Below are 17004 nucleotides of genomic sequence, written 5' to 3'. Positions count from 1 at the left end.
GTGGCCTCGCTGTCCCCGCGGCCCCTGTCGCTCCTGCTCTGCTGCTGCTGCTGCTGCCTGCTGCGTGAACCCGGACCCGAGCTCTGACGACCCGGGCTCGCCTGTCGGACCGGGTCCCCTTCTGAGAGGTGACTTGGTCCCCGGGGCCGCAGGGTGCTGTCCTATCCGATACCCACCCACCCCGAGCCCGTCTCCTTAATGCGAAATCCTTTTCCTGGCAGCTCAGCCAGTTTTCCGCCCGGTCTGCACCGCCGCCGCCCGCTCAGCGCTTTAAGCACAGACTTGCCAACTTGCACTTGCGTTACCTTGAATTGCATACCCGCCTGATGAGATTGTAAGCTCCCCGGGGCCAGGACCCGTGCCCTTTAGAGATAAACATCCTAGCTTCTGTCTGCGAGCTTGACCCCCGAGGAGGGGTTTGCAAAGTGTCTGTAAAATGAACGAACGCTTCTGTAGTGTGTTGCTCCAGATGAGCTAAGTGGTGGGAAAATTCAAGGCGGGAACTTCTTCTTCTTTTCCTCCCCCCGCAGGGGGTGGCTCGCTTTGTTGTGTGCCAGGCGCTGCGCAGACCGTGGAAATACCGTGGTGAGGAAGAACCAGACTCATCCCAGTTCCTGCCTTCGTGGAGCCAGCAGTTTATGGGAGGCGGCGGGGGGGGGGCAGCTGTTAATTAAAGGATTCCCACGCATTGCATGTGAACTGATAACCCATTAGATAAACCATGGCCAGGGCGTGCAAAGAGAAGTACATGATATGAGGGAGTTAAAGAAGTGATGAGGGGGCTACACAATCCAAAGGATCGGTGTTAATTGGGGGAACTAAACTTCAGCACAGTGAAGCACTCGCATGAAGTAAAACAGGTCCTGTGGCTGGAGAGAGCCTGATTTGAGAACTGAAAGAAGACAAATGGAGCCCAGGTGCCGGGGAGTGTGGTTCCCATGGTGACAAATGTGGGTGCCGGCAGACCTTGTGAACCATGTAAAGAATTGCAGCCCTTGGAACAGCACAGGAAGCCCTTGTGGTTGGGCAACGGGATGGAGCTTTGAAACAAGCTGCAAATGAAAGTAGTGCATCCCCAGCTAACTAACATTTGCTTTAAAACAGACTCGATCAGAGGAAGAAGTGGAATGGGAAAAAAAATGAGAAGATCTTCTTATGTTTTAGTTTATTTTTTTTTAAAGATTTTATTTATTCATGAGAAACACAGAGAGAGGCAGAGACACAGGCAGAGGGAGAAGCAGGCTTCCTGCAAAGAGCCTGAGGTGGGACTCGATCCCGGGACTCCAGGATCATGCCCTGAGTTGAAGGCAGACGCTCAACCGCTGAGCCACCCAGGCGTCCCTATGCTTTAGTTTAAAGGGAATCTTCACTTGCTCCTTTGATATTACACATTAGCAATGATTGATGCTCAGATGAGCCACAGTTCCAAATAGGCAAGCGTGTTTAATGTCACTGAAATTCAAGGCAAAAGGTTCTTACCTTGGATTATAAACTGGGGAGCATAAACCAATGTTTGTTTTATTCAATAATGTGTGCCCAGTGCTTGGATCTAGTTGGTACTTAAAAAAAACTGTGGGGGTGCTTGAGTGGCTCAATTGGTTAAGCTTCCCAGTCTTGATCTTAGGGTCCTGAGTTCGATTCCCCCCACTTTATTCCTATAATATACATATAATATTTCATTACTGTAGTGATGAAATAGAAGCAGATATTCTTTAGCTCTATGGTCTTCTTTTCTAGAACATGTTGTTGTTTGTTTGTTTGCTTTTAAAGATTTTATTGGGCAACCTGGGTGGCTCAGTGGTTTTGTGCCTGCCTTCAGCCCACGGCGTGATCCTGGAGACCCGGATCGAGTCCCACATCAGGCTCCCTGCATGGGGCCTGCTTCTCCCTCTGCCTGTGTCTCTGCCTCTCTCTCTCTGTCTCTCAAATAAATACAATATTTTAAAAAATAATGTATTTATTTATTTGAGAGAGAGATAGCAAGAGAGAGCAGAGCAGGAGGGGGGTGGTCAGAGAGAGAAGCAAACTTCCCGTTGAGTAGAGAGCTTGACCTGGGGCTTGATCCTAGGATCCTGGGATCATGACCTGAGTTAGAGGCAGATGATTAATGGCTCAGCCACTCAGGGGCCCCTCCAGAACATGTCCAACAACAGAAGTAAATAAATAGCTGAATGTTTAATGTGATATATCAAAAGAAAATTGACAATTGGAGTTTGCCCTTGAACACTCTTAATTCATTGTGGATTATTGTTTTTGTTGTTCTTTATTTTTTTATCTTGCCTAGACAATTGTCCTTTCTCGTCCATCCCCTTAGTGAACTAATTTTGCCAGTGACACATCTCTTGTATTCATTTAAACTTGAAAAAACTCAAGAACTATAGGATAATAACAATTATATGTGTGGTGCATTCTGAAACACTGTTGTAATTTCCAGTAGGAGAGACAATGCAGTATGTTTAGGTCATCTGATCTCAACTGGAAGTGCCCCTCCACCTTATGTAATTATTATGTTTAAACCCACTTTGAACTTCTCAAAAGAAAGATGTTTGTTTATACAGTATTTATTCTGCACTATACAGTAACAATTTTATCATTTACAATAGGTGAATGGCAATGTAATAGATGTCATACACATTCCTTTGTAATTTGCGGACACTTCACCTGGCCCCACAAAGTAGATTCTTTCCCCACATAGTTTGGGACCATTGTTTTATAGTGAATGCTAACTCTGAGGCTGAAAGTAATTTGGACTGAAATTTAATAATCACCTTTTTTCTAAACCTTTTTTTCTGTATTTTTCAACATAAAGTAGGATTTTGCTATAAAAGAAATAGCCATAAGGAACCTTTTGAAGTTATCAATATAGAGAAAACCACCACAAGAAGCAACCATGCCTGCAGAAGGAGGGAAAACTGACATGGAGAGGATTGGCCTCTTCAGTGAGATGGAATATGTTACTGTTGGTGATAAATACTTGTCATCATTTAACCGTAAGTACGTCTGGTTTTCTTTACAAAAGCCTAATAGTGGATTTTTTCTATAGAAAATTTTGGATTTAATATTCAGGTTAAGTGATATTTTTTTAATGCATTGTATTTTAAAGTGTTAAGTTTAAAGTTGAAGAAACTTATAAAATTTCAAGAAAGAGAACTTTATATGAGCAGGAAGCTACTTTCACTGGGATACCCTACCTTTGTATATTCTCGTCATTGGTAATTTTACTTCTTTCCAAAGGTGCATGGCAGTGTTCTCTCAGAATATTTTGTTTTTAGCTGATGGTTTCTCAGATGGGACACTCTGCTACACAAGCACCGTTTATATTTGCATCCCAAAAGGCCATCCATGATTAATTTCTTGAAAAATGAAATGCTAAGTGATAGCTGAGGGATTTTTAGAAGAGTCATAAAGAGCTAAAGTCATTAAACATTTTAAATATCTTGGTTAAAGTTTTGGCTATTCAATGACTCCTTTGTTATAAGAAGAGAGAATACACTGACATTAAATATCTCCAAGGTATATTGTTAAGTAAAAAAAATCGAGGTGCAGAATAGTTATTATATATTATGCTAAGCATTAATGATGGAAATGGATATATATGAAAGTATTCATTGGGACATGTTTAAACATTCTCTGGAAAACAAAATAAATATCATGATTTCCTGTAAGAGAGGAACTGGATGGATGAATGTGGGAGGAAAATTTATTGTAAAATAAATTCAATTTATTTTAAAATAAATTTCAAATTTATTGAAAATTTATGTAAAAAATTATTTGGAACCATGTGAATATATTAACTTTTCAAAACTTTAAGTTCAAAATCAGTGATACAAATTTATATTTATTTGTTTATTTTTAACAATTTTATTTGTTAGAGAGCACAAGCAGGGGGAATGGCAGGCAAAGGGAGAGGGAGAAACAGGCTCTCCGCTGAGCAGTGAGTCTGACTCTGGACTCCCTCCCAGGATCCTGGGATCTTGACCTGAGGTAAAGGCAGATGCTGAACTGACTGAGCTACCCAGGCACCTCACAAATTCATATTCAAATAACTGATTTAAGATTGTTTTACTTCAAAAAAATTTCACATTGCTGGACTTCCCAAATTGAGCTCTCCTAGATCTAAATTATATAAAAGGTTCTAAATACTTATAAAACTAGCCTTTTAAAAAATTACTGGGCTGCTAGTATTTTATTGTATAAATATATCACATTTATCTGTTCTCTTGCTGATGGACATTTGAATTGTTACTTGTTTTTGAATATTATGAATGAAACTGCTATGAAAATTCTTGTTCATGACTTTTAGTGAGTATAGACACTCATGTGTGTTGTGTATATATCCAGGAGGAGAATTACCTCGGTTTGAGTATGGAACACCTTTCACTTGGGTCTGAATACACACACCCACGCACACGTACTGATAACTCACACAGTGTTTTTCTAGTATATAGATGGGGAAGCATTGGATTAGATGACTTTCAGGGTCTCTTCCAGCTCTAAAATTCAGAGTCTATAACCAGGACCTAATTATTAAAATGAATTAATGGAAACCTCTTAGGTCTTTTTTTTTTTTTTTTTAAGATTTTTATTTATTCATGAGAGACACACACGAGAGAGAGAGAGAGAGAGAGAGAGGCAGAGACACAGGCAGAGGGAGAAGCAGGCTCCATGCAGGGAGCGTGACATGGGACTCGATCCCCGGTCTCCAGGATCAGGCCCTGGGCTGATGGCAGCGCTAAACCACTGAGCCACCCGGGCTGCCCAGGTCTTATTGTCAATGCAGTATGCAACACAGACCTTTCAGTGAATATCTTGAGATAGCATTTTAGAGCTCAAAACTCACGGCTCCAATCACAGTTTGAAACTTTTCTCGGTTATTTTTCATGTTCTTTAATTATTAGTGAGCTCAAAATTATGATATTCTTAATTTATTTTTAAAGGACCCTTTAATGAGGCTGCAAGCAAAAATAAACAGATGCTACCTGGGGGATCCAAAGAAATGTCAAATCTCCAGGCAGGTTATTTTGATCACCATTTTGTAAGGATATTTGAAGGTGAAGGCTATGTAAATCTGAATCAAGTGAGGAGACGGCATATGATGGAAGAAGCCAAAAAAAATCTAGGCAAAGCCTTCCTCCCTAGTAGTGGAGAAAAAAAGCCGTAAGTGTTTGGGGGAAAAGTCATAAATACATCTTCTGCACCTTTCTCTCCTCTAGCCCAAATTAGGTGTTTTTCTGGGTGACTTAAGTAGGATTCATTTATTAAAATATAAGTTTTAGGATGAACTTGTCTTAGGTGGAGACAGTTATATTGGATGATATAGGTTGATCAGTAGTTTTGATTCTCATCTCATTAAATTTATGATTATGCCATTACTCTCTATTGGTTTATATAATAAAAGCCAACTAGGTAATGCAAATACCTAGTTTGTTTGAAAACCTTGAAAATACTACCTTGGGTCATCATATCTATGCCCTTTACTGTTTTATCGGCTTTGTAAAAACTTTTTAAAAGTATAAATAAAAATTATAAAATTAGGAGAAGACTTTTTTGGATAAAGAAGATAATTCATCAAGATATATTATTTCAAAATCATTGCGAAGATACATGCAGGGAGTTTAACAATATTTAAGTTGTGACAGTTGTCAATGTGAAGGTTCATTTTTTTTTCTTACCTTTAAACCACTAAACAAAGGAAATCAAATAGTAGGCTACATCATCTTATAAAGCTCAGCTATATAATGCTGAGCTTTATATGCACACATAATATTGACTGTAGAATTTAAGATAGATGAGGATTGCCTGAAGGCCAATTTTGTGCTTAATTGTGCTATTTTTTTCTTTTTGAGGTTAGTAAAACTGCTATCTTTTGAATTAATGGAAACTATTATCATTTCCTAGAGATTATGTAATTTTATGTGGAACATTTAAAATAAGCATTAAAAATTAAAAACAATATCTCATCTGAAGATTTGTGACTTTGGAAAATGGGGAAATTAGATTAGAAACTAAAAAAATGTTTTTTTTTCTTAGTGATATTAGGCAAGTCAATTCCATTGCATATATTTTGTTACCTTTTCAGTGATTTTTTTATAAATTGTGATCCAATGTGAATAACATAAAATTTGCTGTATTAATTTGCTTCCTTTTTAAAAAACTGAATTGAAGATGTGGTTTAGGAAGCTACTATGGAACAATAGGTGGTCCAGTGCCATTCTTCAGTGCACAGTCAAAACCCAGAGAAAAATATGAGGCACCTGGAAAGAATTTGTACACAAACCCAGGAAAGAAAGGAACTGGGTATGGGTAAGATATTTTTCATACTTTCATATCATTTGTTTCAAACTTAAAAAATAAAATTTAAAATTTCTGAATCCTAAAGTCACCATTACTTAATTTCCTTCCTTAGCTATGCAAATGTTACCATAGGTAAACAGTTTTCACACTCTGCTGATTTCTACGATGCACCCAAACTTAATTTTAAGGTAAAATAATTTATTTTAACTTTCTTCAGTCTTAATTGACCTAGGGAATTCTTCTACTTTGAATAATTTATGTTACATAATTTCAAATTCTCTGATTGACAGAAGGAGAATGAAGAACACCATCGTTTAGTTAAAGGAACACCTTTCAAATTAAATCTTTACCCAAGGGAATATTTTGATACTAATCCTTATTTGTTTGAGAATCCTTTACCACCAATTAAAAAAACAGAGAAGAAAGAATTACTTACACACCCCTTTAAGCCCTCTTCTCCTGGTAAAAAGGTAAGTTAAAATTTTTAAAATTAAAAAATATTAAACGTTATAAAGAACTATTGCTTCTTCCTATCAATTCATTTTGTTATCCGTGTAAATAATAAACTTCTGTTTATTATTCACATTCTTATCATTCATATTAAGATTTGTGAGATTTATTTTTAAAAGATTATGAAAAATCACAAAGCCTGGCTAGTGTAGGGAATAACAAAGCTCTTGAAATGAAAGAATGTCACTTCAAGTGTATTTGAATTTACAATGGATTTTCTAAATACCTCTCTAGGTCTTAGACATAGTTTTTCACAAAACCATGAAAAGCCAGACCATCTTTTAGTTTTTGAAATAGCAGCTAAAATGAACTCTCTCCTGTGCTGAAGTTTACAAGTGTGAATAAAAATAAAAATGTTGTTGGAGAAGTCCAAGATGGTAGAGGAGTAGCAGACCTTAGCTTCATTGGTCCCAGGAATTCACCTAGATAGCTATCAGATCATTCAGAACACCTGTAAACTCAACTGGAGATCTAAGAAAAGGATAGCTGCAACTCTACAATAGAAAAGCAGCCACTTTCTGCAAGGTAGGAGGTGTGGAGAAGTGAATCAAGATGACATATGGGAAGATAGATCTTGGGGAAGGGAGCCTCCAGCTGCTGGCACTGGAAATTAATATAGCAGTGGACCACAAAATCAGAACTTACAGAAGTTTGTTCTGGTGAGGGACATTCTGGCCTGAAAGGCACTGAGGTGGCTAAGTGGGGTGGAATCCTAGGTGGGATAGTGTGGTTTCAGGATCCTTGGGGTCTCAGGAAGACTGGGGGTTACCTGAGTGCAACAGAGTTCCCAGACCTTGGACTGGGGAAGCTAGCTGCAGTCAATGTGCCCAGGAGTGGCCTCTCAGCTCAGGGTTGCCTTAAACCATGAACCACAGCATGATCAGGCAGTTGCTGTCCGAGCAGGGCCCAGCAAGTGGCAGAACCACAGTGAGATCACCACCTCTTCCTCCCCTGGGAGGAACTGTGTATGTGCTGCAGGAGTCTGCAGGGTTTGGAGACTCAAAATGGGTTGCATGCCTGAGATAGAAATGCTCAGTCACAGACTGGGTGAGCACGGAGTATGGATGGAGACCAAGGAGGTGAGAATGATTGCTTTTCCTTGAGGACACATTGAGGAGTGGGCACTGAGCTCTTGGTTCTGGGGCTAGAAATTGGGAGGCTGCCATTTTCTTCTCATCCCCTAAAGAAGTATGGAAAGCCTTCAGAGAACAAAAACCACACAAAGCAATCCAGAGCAGATTGCTTAGCCTGGCCCCCTGGCAGGGTGGTGTCATTCAGCTAGGGGTAAAGACACCTGAGAATCAGTGCAACAGGCTCCTCCCTGAGGAGACCAGCAAGAACATTGGCTAAGACCAAGTTTACTGATCACAGAGAATTGCAGAATTCCAGTGGTAGGGGAAAATAGTATATAGAATTCATGGTTTTTTTTCCCCCATGATTCTTTAGTTTTTCAATTTTAATTTTTTCTCTTTCCTTTTTCAATGAATTTATTTGATTGGCTTTTAAAAAATCATTTTAAGGGATCCCGGGGTGGCGCAGTGGTTTAGCGCCTGCCTTTGGCCTAGGGCGCAATCCTGGAGACCCGGGATCAAATCCCACGTCAGGCTCCCGGTGCATGGAGCCTGCTTCTCCCTCTGCCTGTGTCTCTGCCTCTCTCTCTCTCTGTGTGACTATCATAAATAAATAAAAATTAAAAAAATCATTTTAAATCTTCATCTTTATAGTTACATTCTCTCTTTTCAATGTATTTAATTTTATTTTTGTATATATAAATTTTTCTTTATTTACAATTTTGAGGTATAGTTTATTCTAACAAACCAACCAAAATACACTCAGGGTATTGTGTATTCCTCTGTTCTGTTCACCTGTCTGTTTATGTTCCCTTTTTTTTTTTTTTGGTCTTGTAATTTTAATTTTTACAGTTATATTCTATCCTTTCAATGTATTTAATTTTATTTTTGTATATGTGTAAGTTTTTCTTTCTTTACAATTTTGAGATCTAGATTTCCAACAAACAGGCCAAAATACACACAAGATCAAGTATATTGCTCTGTTCTGTCGACCTGTCTGATCATATTCTCTCTCTTTTCAATTTTTTTTGGTTTGGTTTTGAGTCTCTTCTGATATGTTTAGTGTATATTTATCTGATGTCGTTGCCATTTTAGCATTTTGTTCTCTACTTCATCTATTCTTCTCTGGACAGATGACAAGACAGAAAAACTCACCTCAAAAAAGAGAGCAAGAGGCAGTACTGATTGCCAGGGACTTAATCAGTATGGACATAAGTAAGATGTTGGAACTAGCATTTAGAATAATGATTATAAAGAGAACAGCTGGGCTTGAAAAAGGCACAGAAGACACTAGAGAATCCCTTTCTGGAGAAATAAAAGAACTAAAATCCAATCAGGTTGAAATAAAAAAGACTATTAATGAGATACAATAAAAAAAATGGAGGTTCTAACTGCTAGGATAAATGAGGCAGAACAGAGAATTAGTGATATAGAAAAGACAATGATGGAGAATAAAGAAGCTGATTAAAAAAAAAACCCAACTACTGGATCATGAGGGTAGAATTCAAGAGATAAGTAATACCATAAGATGAAATAATATTAGAATAATTGGGATCCCATAGGAAGAGGAAAGAGAGAGGGGTAGAAGGTATAATGAAGTAAATTATAGCAGAATACTTCCCTAATCTGGAGAAGGAAACAGGGATTCAAGTCCAGGAGGCACAGAGAACCCCCCCCCCTAAAATAAAAAAATAAGTCAATACCCTGACATATAATAGCAAAACTTGCAAATATCAGAGACAAAGAGAAAATCCTGACAGCAGCTTGGGACAAAAGGTCCTTAACCTACAGGAGTAGAAACATTAGACTAGAAGCAAACCTATCCACAGAGACCTGGCAGGCCAGAAAGGACTGGCATCATATATTCATGGTGCTAAATGAGAAGAACATGCAGCCAAGAATATTTTATCCAGCTAGGATGTTATTCAAAATAGAAGGAAAGATAATAAGCTTCTAGGACAAATAGAGACTAAAAGAATTTGTGATCACCAAACCAGCCCTGCAAGAAATATTAAAAGGGATCCTTTAAATGAAGGGAGAGCCCAAAAGTAACATATACCAGAAAGGAACAGAAACAATAAACAGAAACAGTGACTTCACAGGTAATACAATGGCACTAAATTCATATCTTTTAATAATTACTCAATGTAAATGGACTAACTGCCCCAATCAAAAGACACAGAGTATAAGACTGGATAGAAATACAAGACCCATTGATATGCTGTTTGCAAGAGACTCATTTTAGACCCAGAGACACCTCCAGATTAAAAGTGAGGGGGTGGAAAACCATTTATCATGCTAATGGACGTCAAAAGAAAGCTGAGGTGGCAATCCTTATATCAGAAAAATTAGATTTTAAACTAAAAACTGTAATAAGAGATGAGGAAAGACACCAAATAATGATAAAAGGGTCTATCCAACAAGAAGATCTGACAAATGTAAATATTTATGCCCCTAACATGGGACCAGCCAATTATGTAAAGAAGTTAATAACAAAATTAAACACATTTATGATAAAACAATAATAGTAGGAGACTTTAGCACCCCATTCACTGCAATGGTCAGTTCATCTAAACAGAAGAACAGCAAGAAAACAAGGACTTTGAATGACATACTGGACCTGATGGACTTCATAGATATACTGAGAGCATTCCATTCTAAAGCAACAATACACATTCTTCTCGAGTGCAAATGGAACATTCTCCAGAATGGATTACATACTAGGTCACAAATCAATTCTCAACTGGTACCAAAGGATTAGGATCATTTTTAGGCCACAGTGCTTTGAAACTTGAATTCAATCACGAGGAAATTTGGAAAGAACTCAAAATACATGAAGGCTAAAGAGCATCCTACTAAAGAATGGGTCAACCAGAAATTAAAGAAGAATTAAGAAACTTCATGGAAACTAATGAAAATGAAAACACAACTGTTCCACGCTTTTGGGATATGGCAAAGATGGTCATAAGAGGGAAGTATATAGCAATACAAGCCTTAAGAAACAGAAAGGTCTCAAATACACAGGCTAATCTTACACCTAAAGGAGCTGGAGAAAGAACAGCAAGTAAAGCCTAAACCCAGCAGGAGAAGAGAATTAATAAAGATTAGAGCAGAAATCAATGAAATAGAAACCAAAGGAACAGTACAACAGATCAATGAAACTAGGAACTGATTCTTTCAAAGAATTAATAAAATAGATAACCCCCTGGCCAGACTTATGAAAAAGAAAAGAGAAAGAACCTAAATAAATAAAATCCTGAATGAAAGATCATAATCAACATCGAAGAATACAAACAATTATAAGAACATATTATAAGCAACTATATGCCAACAAATTAGGCAATCTGGAAAAAATGGATACATTCCTAGAGACATATTAACTACCAAAACTGAAACAGGAAGAAATAGAAAATCAGAACAGATTCATAACCAGCAAGGAAATTGAAGTAGTAATAAAAAATCTCCCAACAAACAAGAGTCCAGGGCCAAATGGCTTCCCAGGGGAATTCTATCAAACATTTAAAGAATTAATACCTTTTCTTCTGAAGCTGTTTCAGAAAATAGAAATGGAAGGAAAACTTCCAAACTCTTTCCATGAGGTCAGCATTACTTTAATCCCAAAACCAGACAAAGACTCCATCAAAAAGGAGAATTACAAACCAACATCCCTGACAAACATGGGTGCCAAAATTCTTACCAAGATACTAGCCAATAGGATCCAACAGTACATTTAAAGGATTATTCACCACAACCAAGTGGGATTTATTCCTGGGCTGCAAGAGTGATTCAACATATGCAAATGAATCAATGTGATACACTACATTAATAAAGGAAAGGACAAAAACCATATGATCCTCTGAATAGATGCAGAAAAAACATTGACAAAGCACAACATCCTTTCTTGATTAAAACTCTTCACAGTGTAGGGATAGAGGGAACATATTTCAATATCATAGAAGCTATCTATGAAAAGCCCAACCTCTATGACCTTGGCTACAAATATCATTCTCAATGGAGAAAAACTGAGAGCTTTTTCCCAAAGGTCAGGAACATGGGAGGAGGTCCACTATCACCACTGCTGTTCAACATAGTACTAGAAATCCTAGCCTCAGCAATCAGTCAACAAAAGAAAAGGCACCCAAATTAGCAAAGAAGTCAAACTCTCGCTCTTTGCAGATGACATGATATGTGGAAAGCCCAAAGGACTTCCCCCTAAAGTTGCTAGAACTCAGTCAGCAAAGTGGCAAAATCAATGCACAGATGAGTTGCATTTCTATACACTAACAATGAGACTGAAGAAAGAGAAATTAGGGATCCCATGTACAATTGCACCCCAAACCATAAGATACCTAGGAATAACCTGACCAATGAGGCAAAAGATTTGTATTTCAAAACCAGTAGAATTCTCATAAAAAAAAATTGAGGAAGACACAAAGAAACGGAAAAACATTTCATGTTCATGGATTAGAAGAACAAATAGAGTTAAAATATCTTTACTACCTGGAGCAATCTAAACATTTAATGCAACCCCTATCAAAATACCATCAACTTTTTTTCACAGAGCTAGAACAAATATCCTAAAATTTGTGTAGAACCAGAAAAGACCCCAAATACCAAAGGTATTTTGAAAAAGAAAACCAAAACTGATGGCATCACAATTCCAGACTTCAAGGTCTATTACAAAGCTGTAATCGTCAAGACAGTATGGTACTGGTACAAAAACAGACACATAGGTCAATGAAACAGGATAGAGAACCCAGAAATGGTCCCTCAACTCTATGGTCAATTAATATACAACAAAGCAGGAAAGAATATCCAATAAAAAGTCTCTTCAATAAATGGTATTGGGAAAATTGGATAGCCACATGCAGAAGAATGAAAGTGGACCATCCTCTTCCACCATACACAAAGATAAATTCAAAATGGATGAAAGATCTAAATGTGAGACAGGAATCTGTCAAAATCCTAGAGGAGAACACAAGCAGCAACCTCTGTGACCTTGGCTACAGCAACTTCTGGCTAGAAACATCTCCAAAGGCAAGGGAAACAAAGGCAAAAATGAGCTATTGGGACTTCATCCAGATGAAAAGCCTTTGCACAACAAAGTCGACAAAACCAAAAGACAACCAACAGAATGGGAGAAAATATTTACAAGTGACATATCAGGTAAAGGGCTAGTATCCAAAATGTATAAAGAATTTATCAAATTCAACATCTGAAGAACAAATAATTTAAGAAATGGGCATTCCCGGGTGGCTCAGCGGTTTAGCGCCGCCTTCAACCCAGGGCGTGATCCTGGAGACCCGGGTTTCCGTCCTGTGTCAGGCTCCCTGCATGGAGCCTGCTTCTCCCTCTGCCTGCGTCTCTGCCTCTCTCTCTCTCTCTCTCTCTCTCTCTCTCTGTATCTCTCATGAATAAATAAATAAAATCTTTTTTAAAAAAGAAATGGGCATTCCTAGTGATGTTGCAGATTTATCTATTTAATTTATTTTGTAAGGCATCATTTGATGGTTTGTTTATATATTTTTCTATTTTTAATTCATCCAGTTTAATGAACTTGCTTTTTCTTAAGTTTATTTATTATTTGTTGCTCCTCAAAAGAATCTATGTGTCCTCAATCTGGAAAACTTGAAATATCACAATTATATCTTTAATTTTTATGTGTATTAGTCTCAGATACTGTAAGATATACTTAGTTGATAAAGCAGCAGCAGGGCTTGAGAGGATGGACTCCAGTTTGAAAGAAGTTCTACTGTGGGTAAAATGTTATCAAACAGCATTGCATGCTACAGGGAATCATTCATGAGAGAAAGACTCAATTGACATGGCAAACTTCATTTCTTATTTTAAGAAATTGCATAGCCACACCAACGTTCAGCAGTCATCATTTGGTCAGTAAGCAGCCATTAACATCAAGGCAAGAACTTCCACCAGCAAAAACTATGATTCATTGAAAGCTCAAATGATGTTTAGTATTTTTTTAGCAATAAACTATTTTTAAATTAAAGTGTAAACATTGTTTTTTTAGACACAATGTGATTACATACTTAATAGACTACAGCATAGTATAAATATAACTTTTGTAAGTACTGGGAAACCAAAATATTCATTGGACTTTTTTGTGATATTCACTTTATTGCAATTGTCTGGAACTGAACCCACAATATCTCTGAGGTATGTTTGTATAGACAACTTCCTTTAAATGTAAAACCAGCTCTATAGACAATACACAAATATGTATCAACTTCTTCAAATTCTAATTTTGTTAGAAGCATTTTACCCAACTATGTTGAATTATCTCATTTTTATTTATAGGCAGGTGGAATGAAGGCAGGAACATTTGACCCTTATCCTTCACATTCTGCTGACCCTTATGTGGTTAAATTGTCAAGCCAGATTTCCAGCAAAGGTGCTAAGATTTTCCATCCACCAAGTGGGCCAAAGAGCAGACCAGTTGAAAGTATAATGACTTTGAATGTCAAAAGGTATCAGTATTATGTTACCTTAGCCTATAAACTAAGAAAATTTGTTTTTGACTTTCGAACTCTTCAAAATAATATCTCCTATTTGTACATACTTTAAACAATAACAAATCCGGGTGTCTTTGGAAATCTCAGCTCCTTCCATATAGAAGCTGTCCTTTGTAGAAGTTCTTTTTACCATCTTTTGAAATTTCTAATTAAAAAAGCTTAATATTGTATGAACTCTTCTATTCATAATTTTTCTTAAAGATTTTATTCATTTAGTCATGAGAGACGCAGAGAGAGAGAGAGAGAGAGAGAGAGAGAGAGAGAGAGAGGCAGAGGGCAGGCCCCATGTAAGGAGCCCAACATGGGACTCGATCCCGGGACTCCAGGATCACATCCTGGGCTGAAGGCAGGTGCCAAACTGCAGGGTCACCCAGGGATCCCCCCATAATTTTTAAATCAGATCTATAGTACCTTATTATGATTTGCTGAGACTGTTTAGATATTTATAGTTCATTTAGCAGTACATGTTAACATTGTCTATTTATCAAAGGGCTTTTTAAAAACAATCTTGGTTAAATTATTATCTCCATGAGGGCTCGAGGCTCTCAGTAGTTGTGAGGAATCCTAATGACACTTGAGACTTTTCTCCTTAAGTTTGAAATAATCTTTTACGAAATTGTCCAGGAAATATTTTGGTTAGTTAAAAAAAAGCTATTAACATCACTTTATAAAGTATTATAATACTTTGAAGAAAATATTTTATTAAAGTATCTTAAAAGTTCCAATTTTACCCAGGTTTTGAGCATTCTGAAAACTGAGAAGTTCTCAAGAGTTCAGAATATAAATTAGAAAAGGACAGTCCATCATTCCTTTTGTGTGTGTGTGTGCAAGATCTGAATAAGTGAAAGAATTCATTTGATTACCTTTATGTTCATTGAAAAAGTTTTATTGCTGATGAAGCTAATTTACATCTTTCTAACTTCTGTGTAATCATATAATAGATTAGGTAAAGGACACCAAATTCAATTCTTTTATAAAAACATTTCAATACATCTGTATCACTTCTGGGTGGTGATTTTAATGCCAGTCTTATTATTCTATCTCCAAAATAAGACTGCCTATCATTATTATTCATGTAATTTAACTGTTGTCTCCAGGCATAATATTCTAAGTGGTCTAGTTGGTGGAAGTGGAAATATATGTAGTCTTTTTTCATGTCCCTTGATCTTTCTCCTTTGGCAAGCCCCCTATCTATCAGTACTCTGCCCAACTTTATCTATGTAATATAGAACAGAGAGTAGAATTAGAATTTTCTTCACTACATTCACCCTCAAATAGATGGGATTCTTTTTTGGGTCAGGGGAGTGGGCAGATTCAGGTTTTCTCTGTGTCCTTTTCTATCCAGAGAGCAGACCTGAGAAACTGCTATGATATATATGTTTGGAGCAGAGAAAAGAAAAGAATATCTGATTGCTCTTTTGGAAAATCAGAAGTTTATCTTCTGTTTGGTAATTTTGAGTTTATTGATACTTTTTATATTATCACAAATATTATCCTAAAGCAAGTTTTAGCTTCTTTTACCCTAATTTTACTTATTTATTACAATATTTTACTTAAAAATTTACTTATTTTAGAGCATGCACATGAGTGGGGAGAGGGGCAGAGAGTGAGGGAGAGAGAATTCCAAGCAGACTCTATGCCAAGTGCAGAACCTGACATAGGGCCTAATCCCACAACCCTGAGATCATGACCGCAGCCAAAATCAAGAGTCAGATGCTCAAGTGACTGAGCCACCTAAGCACCCCTTACCCTAAGTTAAAAAAAAAAAATAAACCTTTTGGTTGTACTTAAAATTGGTCCTCAAATCCAATTTTTCCATCTTAAATTATATTTTAAGTGAAGCTTTTTATTTTTTAAAAATTTTTTAAGTGAAGCTTTTTAATGTGGTGAGAGAATTTGGTTTTGAATTATTAATTTTGTATTGCAAAACTTTTTTTTACAAGAATGTACAGATATATTACCTGTACCTTAAAACTAAATATGCATTTATTTTCCAATTTTAGGGCACTAAATATGAAGAACTACAAGACTGCTTCAGTCCAGTCCTATTAGCATGAGGAAGACAAATAGCTCTCTAGGTCCCATCTACCAACAATTCATTATCAAATGCGAATTATTTGCAGAAAAACGTAAGATATGGAACAGGTATCTCAAGTATTTAAAATATATATACCCTGCAACTCTAATACTCTTCCTTGTTTTAGTACTATTGCTAATGAATAAATAGTATTTGTTAATAATATATGATTGCTAATCTTTGTTTAGGTCTCTGTTTCTGGGGAAAATAAACTGTTTAAACATTTCATAAAATCCTGAAATATAGTCTATTGTTGGAAAGCTTACTTCTAATCTGCCAAACCTGTCCAAACCTGCCTTCCCTGAAACATCCCTGCGCCCCTCACCCCACCCTCCCACGCCGGGTCTTAATCTCTTATTCCCGGATTATCTCTTTTTCATTTGCCCTACCACTTAAAAAAAATCAGTTCTTAAGAGATTTGATTTAAATACATTACTGTAATTCACAGTGAGGTCTTTTTTATTAACAATCCCTATTCAATTGAGGGTAGGGGTATTACTATTTAAAAAGAGAAATTTACAGT

At 37.0% G+C, this 17004-nt stretch overlaps 1 protein-coding gene across 10 annotated transcripts; it reads left to right on the top strand.

Moving 5' to 3' along the window:
• Positions 1–44: 44 nt before the first annotated feature.
• CUNH4orf47 (chromosome unknown C4orf47 homolog) lies at positions 45–16702 on the top strand. 10 transcript variants are annotated; one of them, XM_055315762.1, is made up of 8 exons: positions 45–128; positions 2813–2990; positions 4938–5157; positions 6166–6303; positions 6407–6482; positions 6585–6764; positions 14190–14359; positions 16408–16700. In XM_055315762.1, exons 2-8 carry the CDS (start codon positions 2891–2893, stop codon positions 16454–16456), a joined length of 933 nt encoding a protein of 310 aa, XP_055171737.1. In that variant the 5' UTR covers positions 45–128; positions 2813–2890; the 3' UTR covers positions 16457–16700. The 10 variants fall into 10 exon arrangements, with proteins under 10 accessions (XP_055171737.1, XP_055171739.1, XP_055171733.1 ...); XM_055315764.1 differs by having other exon boundaries at positions 2810–2990; XM_055315758.1 differs by having other exon boundaries at positions 222–2990.
• The last annotated feature ends 302 nt before the right edge of the window (positions 16703–17004 follow it).

Source organism: Nyctereutes procyonoides, unplaced genomic scaffold (assembly GCF_905146905.1).
Source record: "Nyctereutes procyonoides isolate TBG_1078 unplaced genomic scaffold, NYPRO_anot_genome, whole genome shotgun sequence".
Taxonomy (NCBI): Eukaryota; Metazoa; Chordata; class Mammalia; order Carnivora; family Canidae; genus Nyctereutes; species Nyctereutes procyonoides.
The sequence above is the reverse complement of the archived record's forward strand: the minus strand, read 5'-3'. Positions and strand labels throughout refer to the sequence as shown.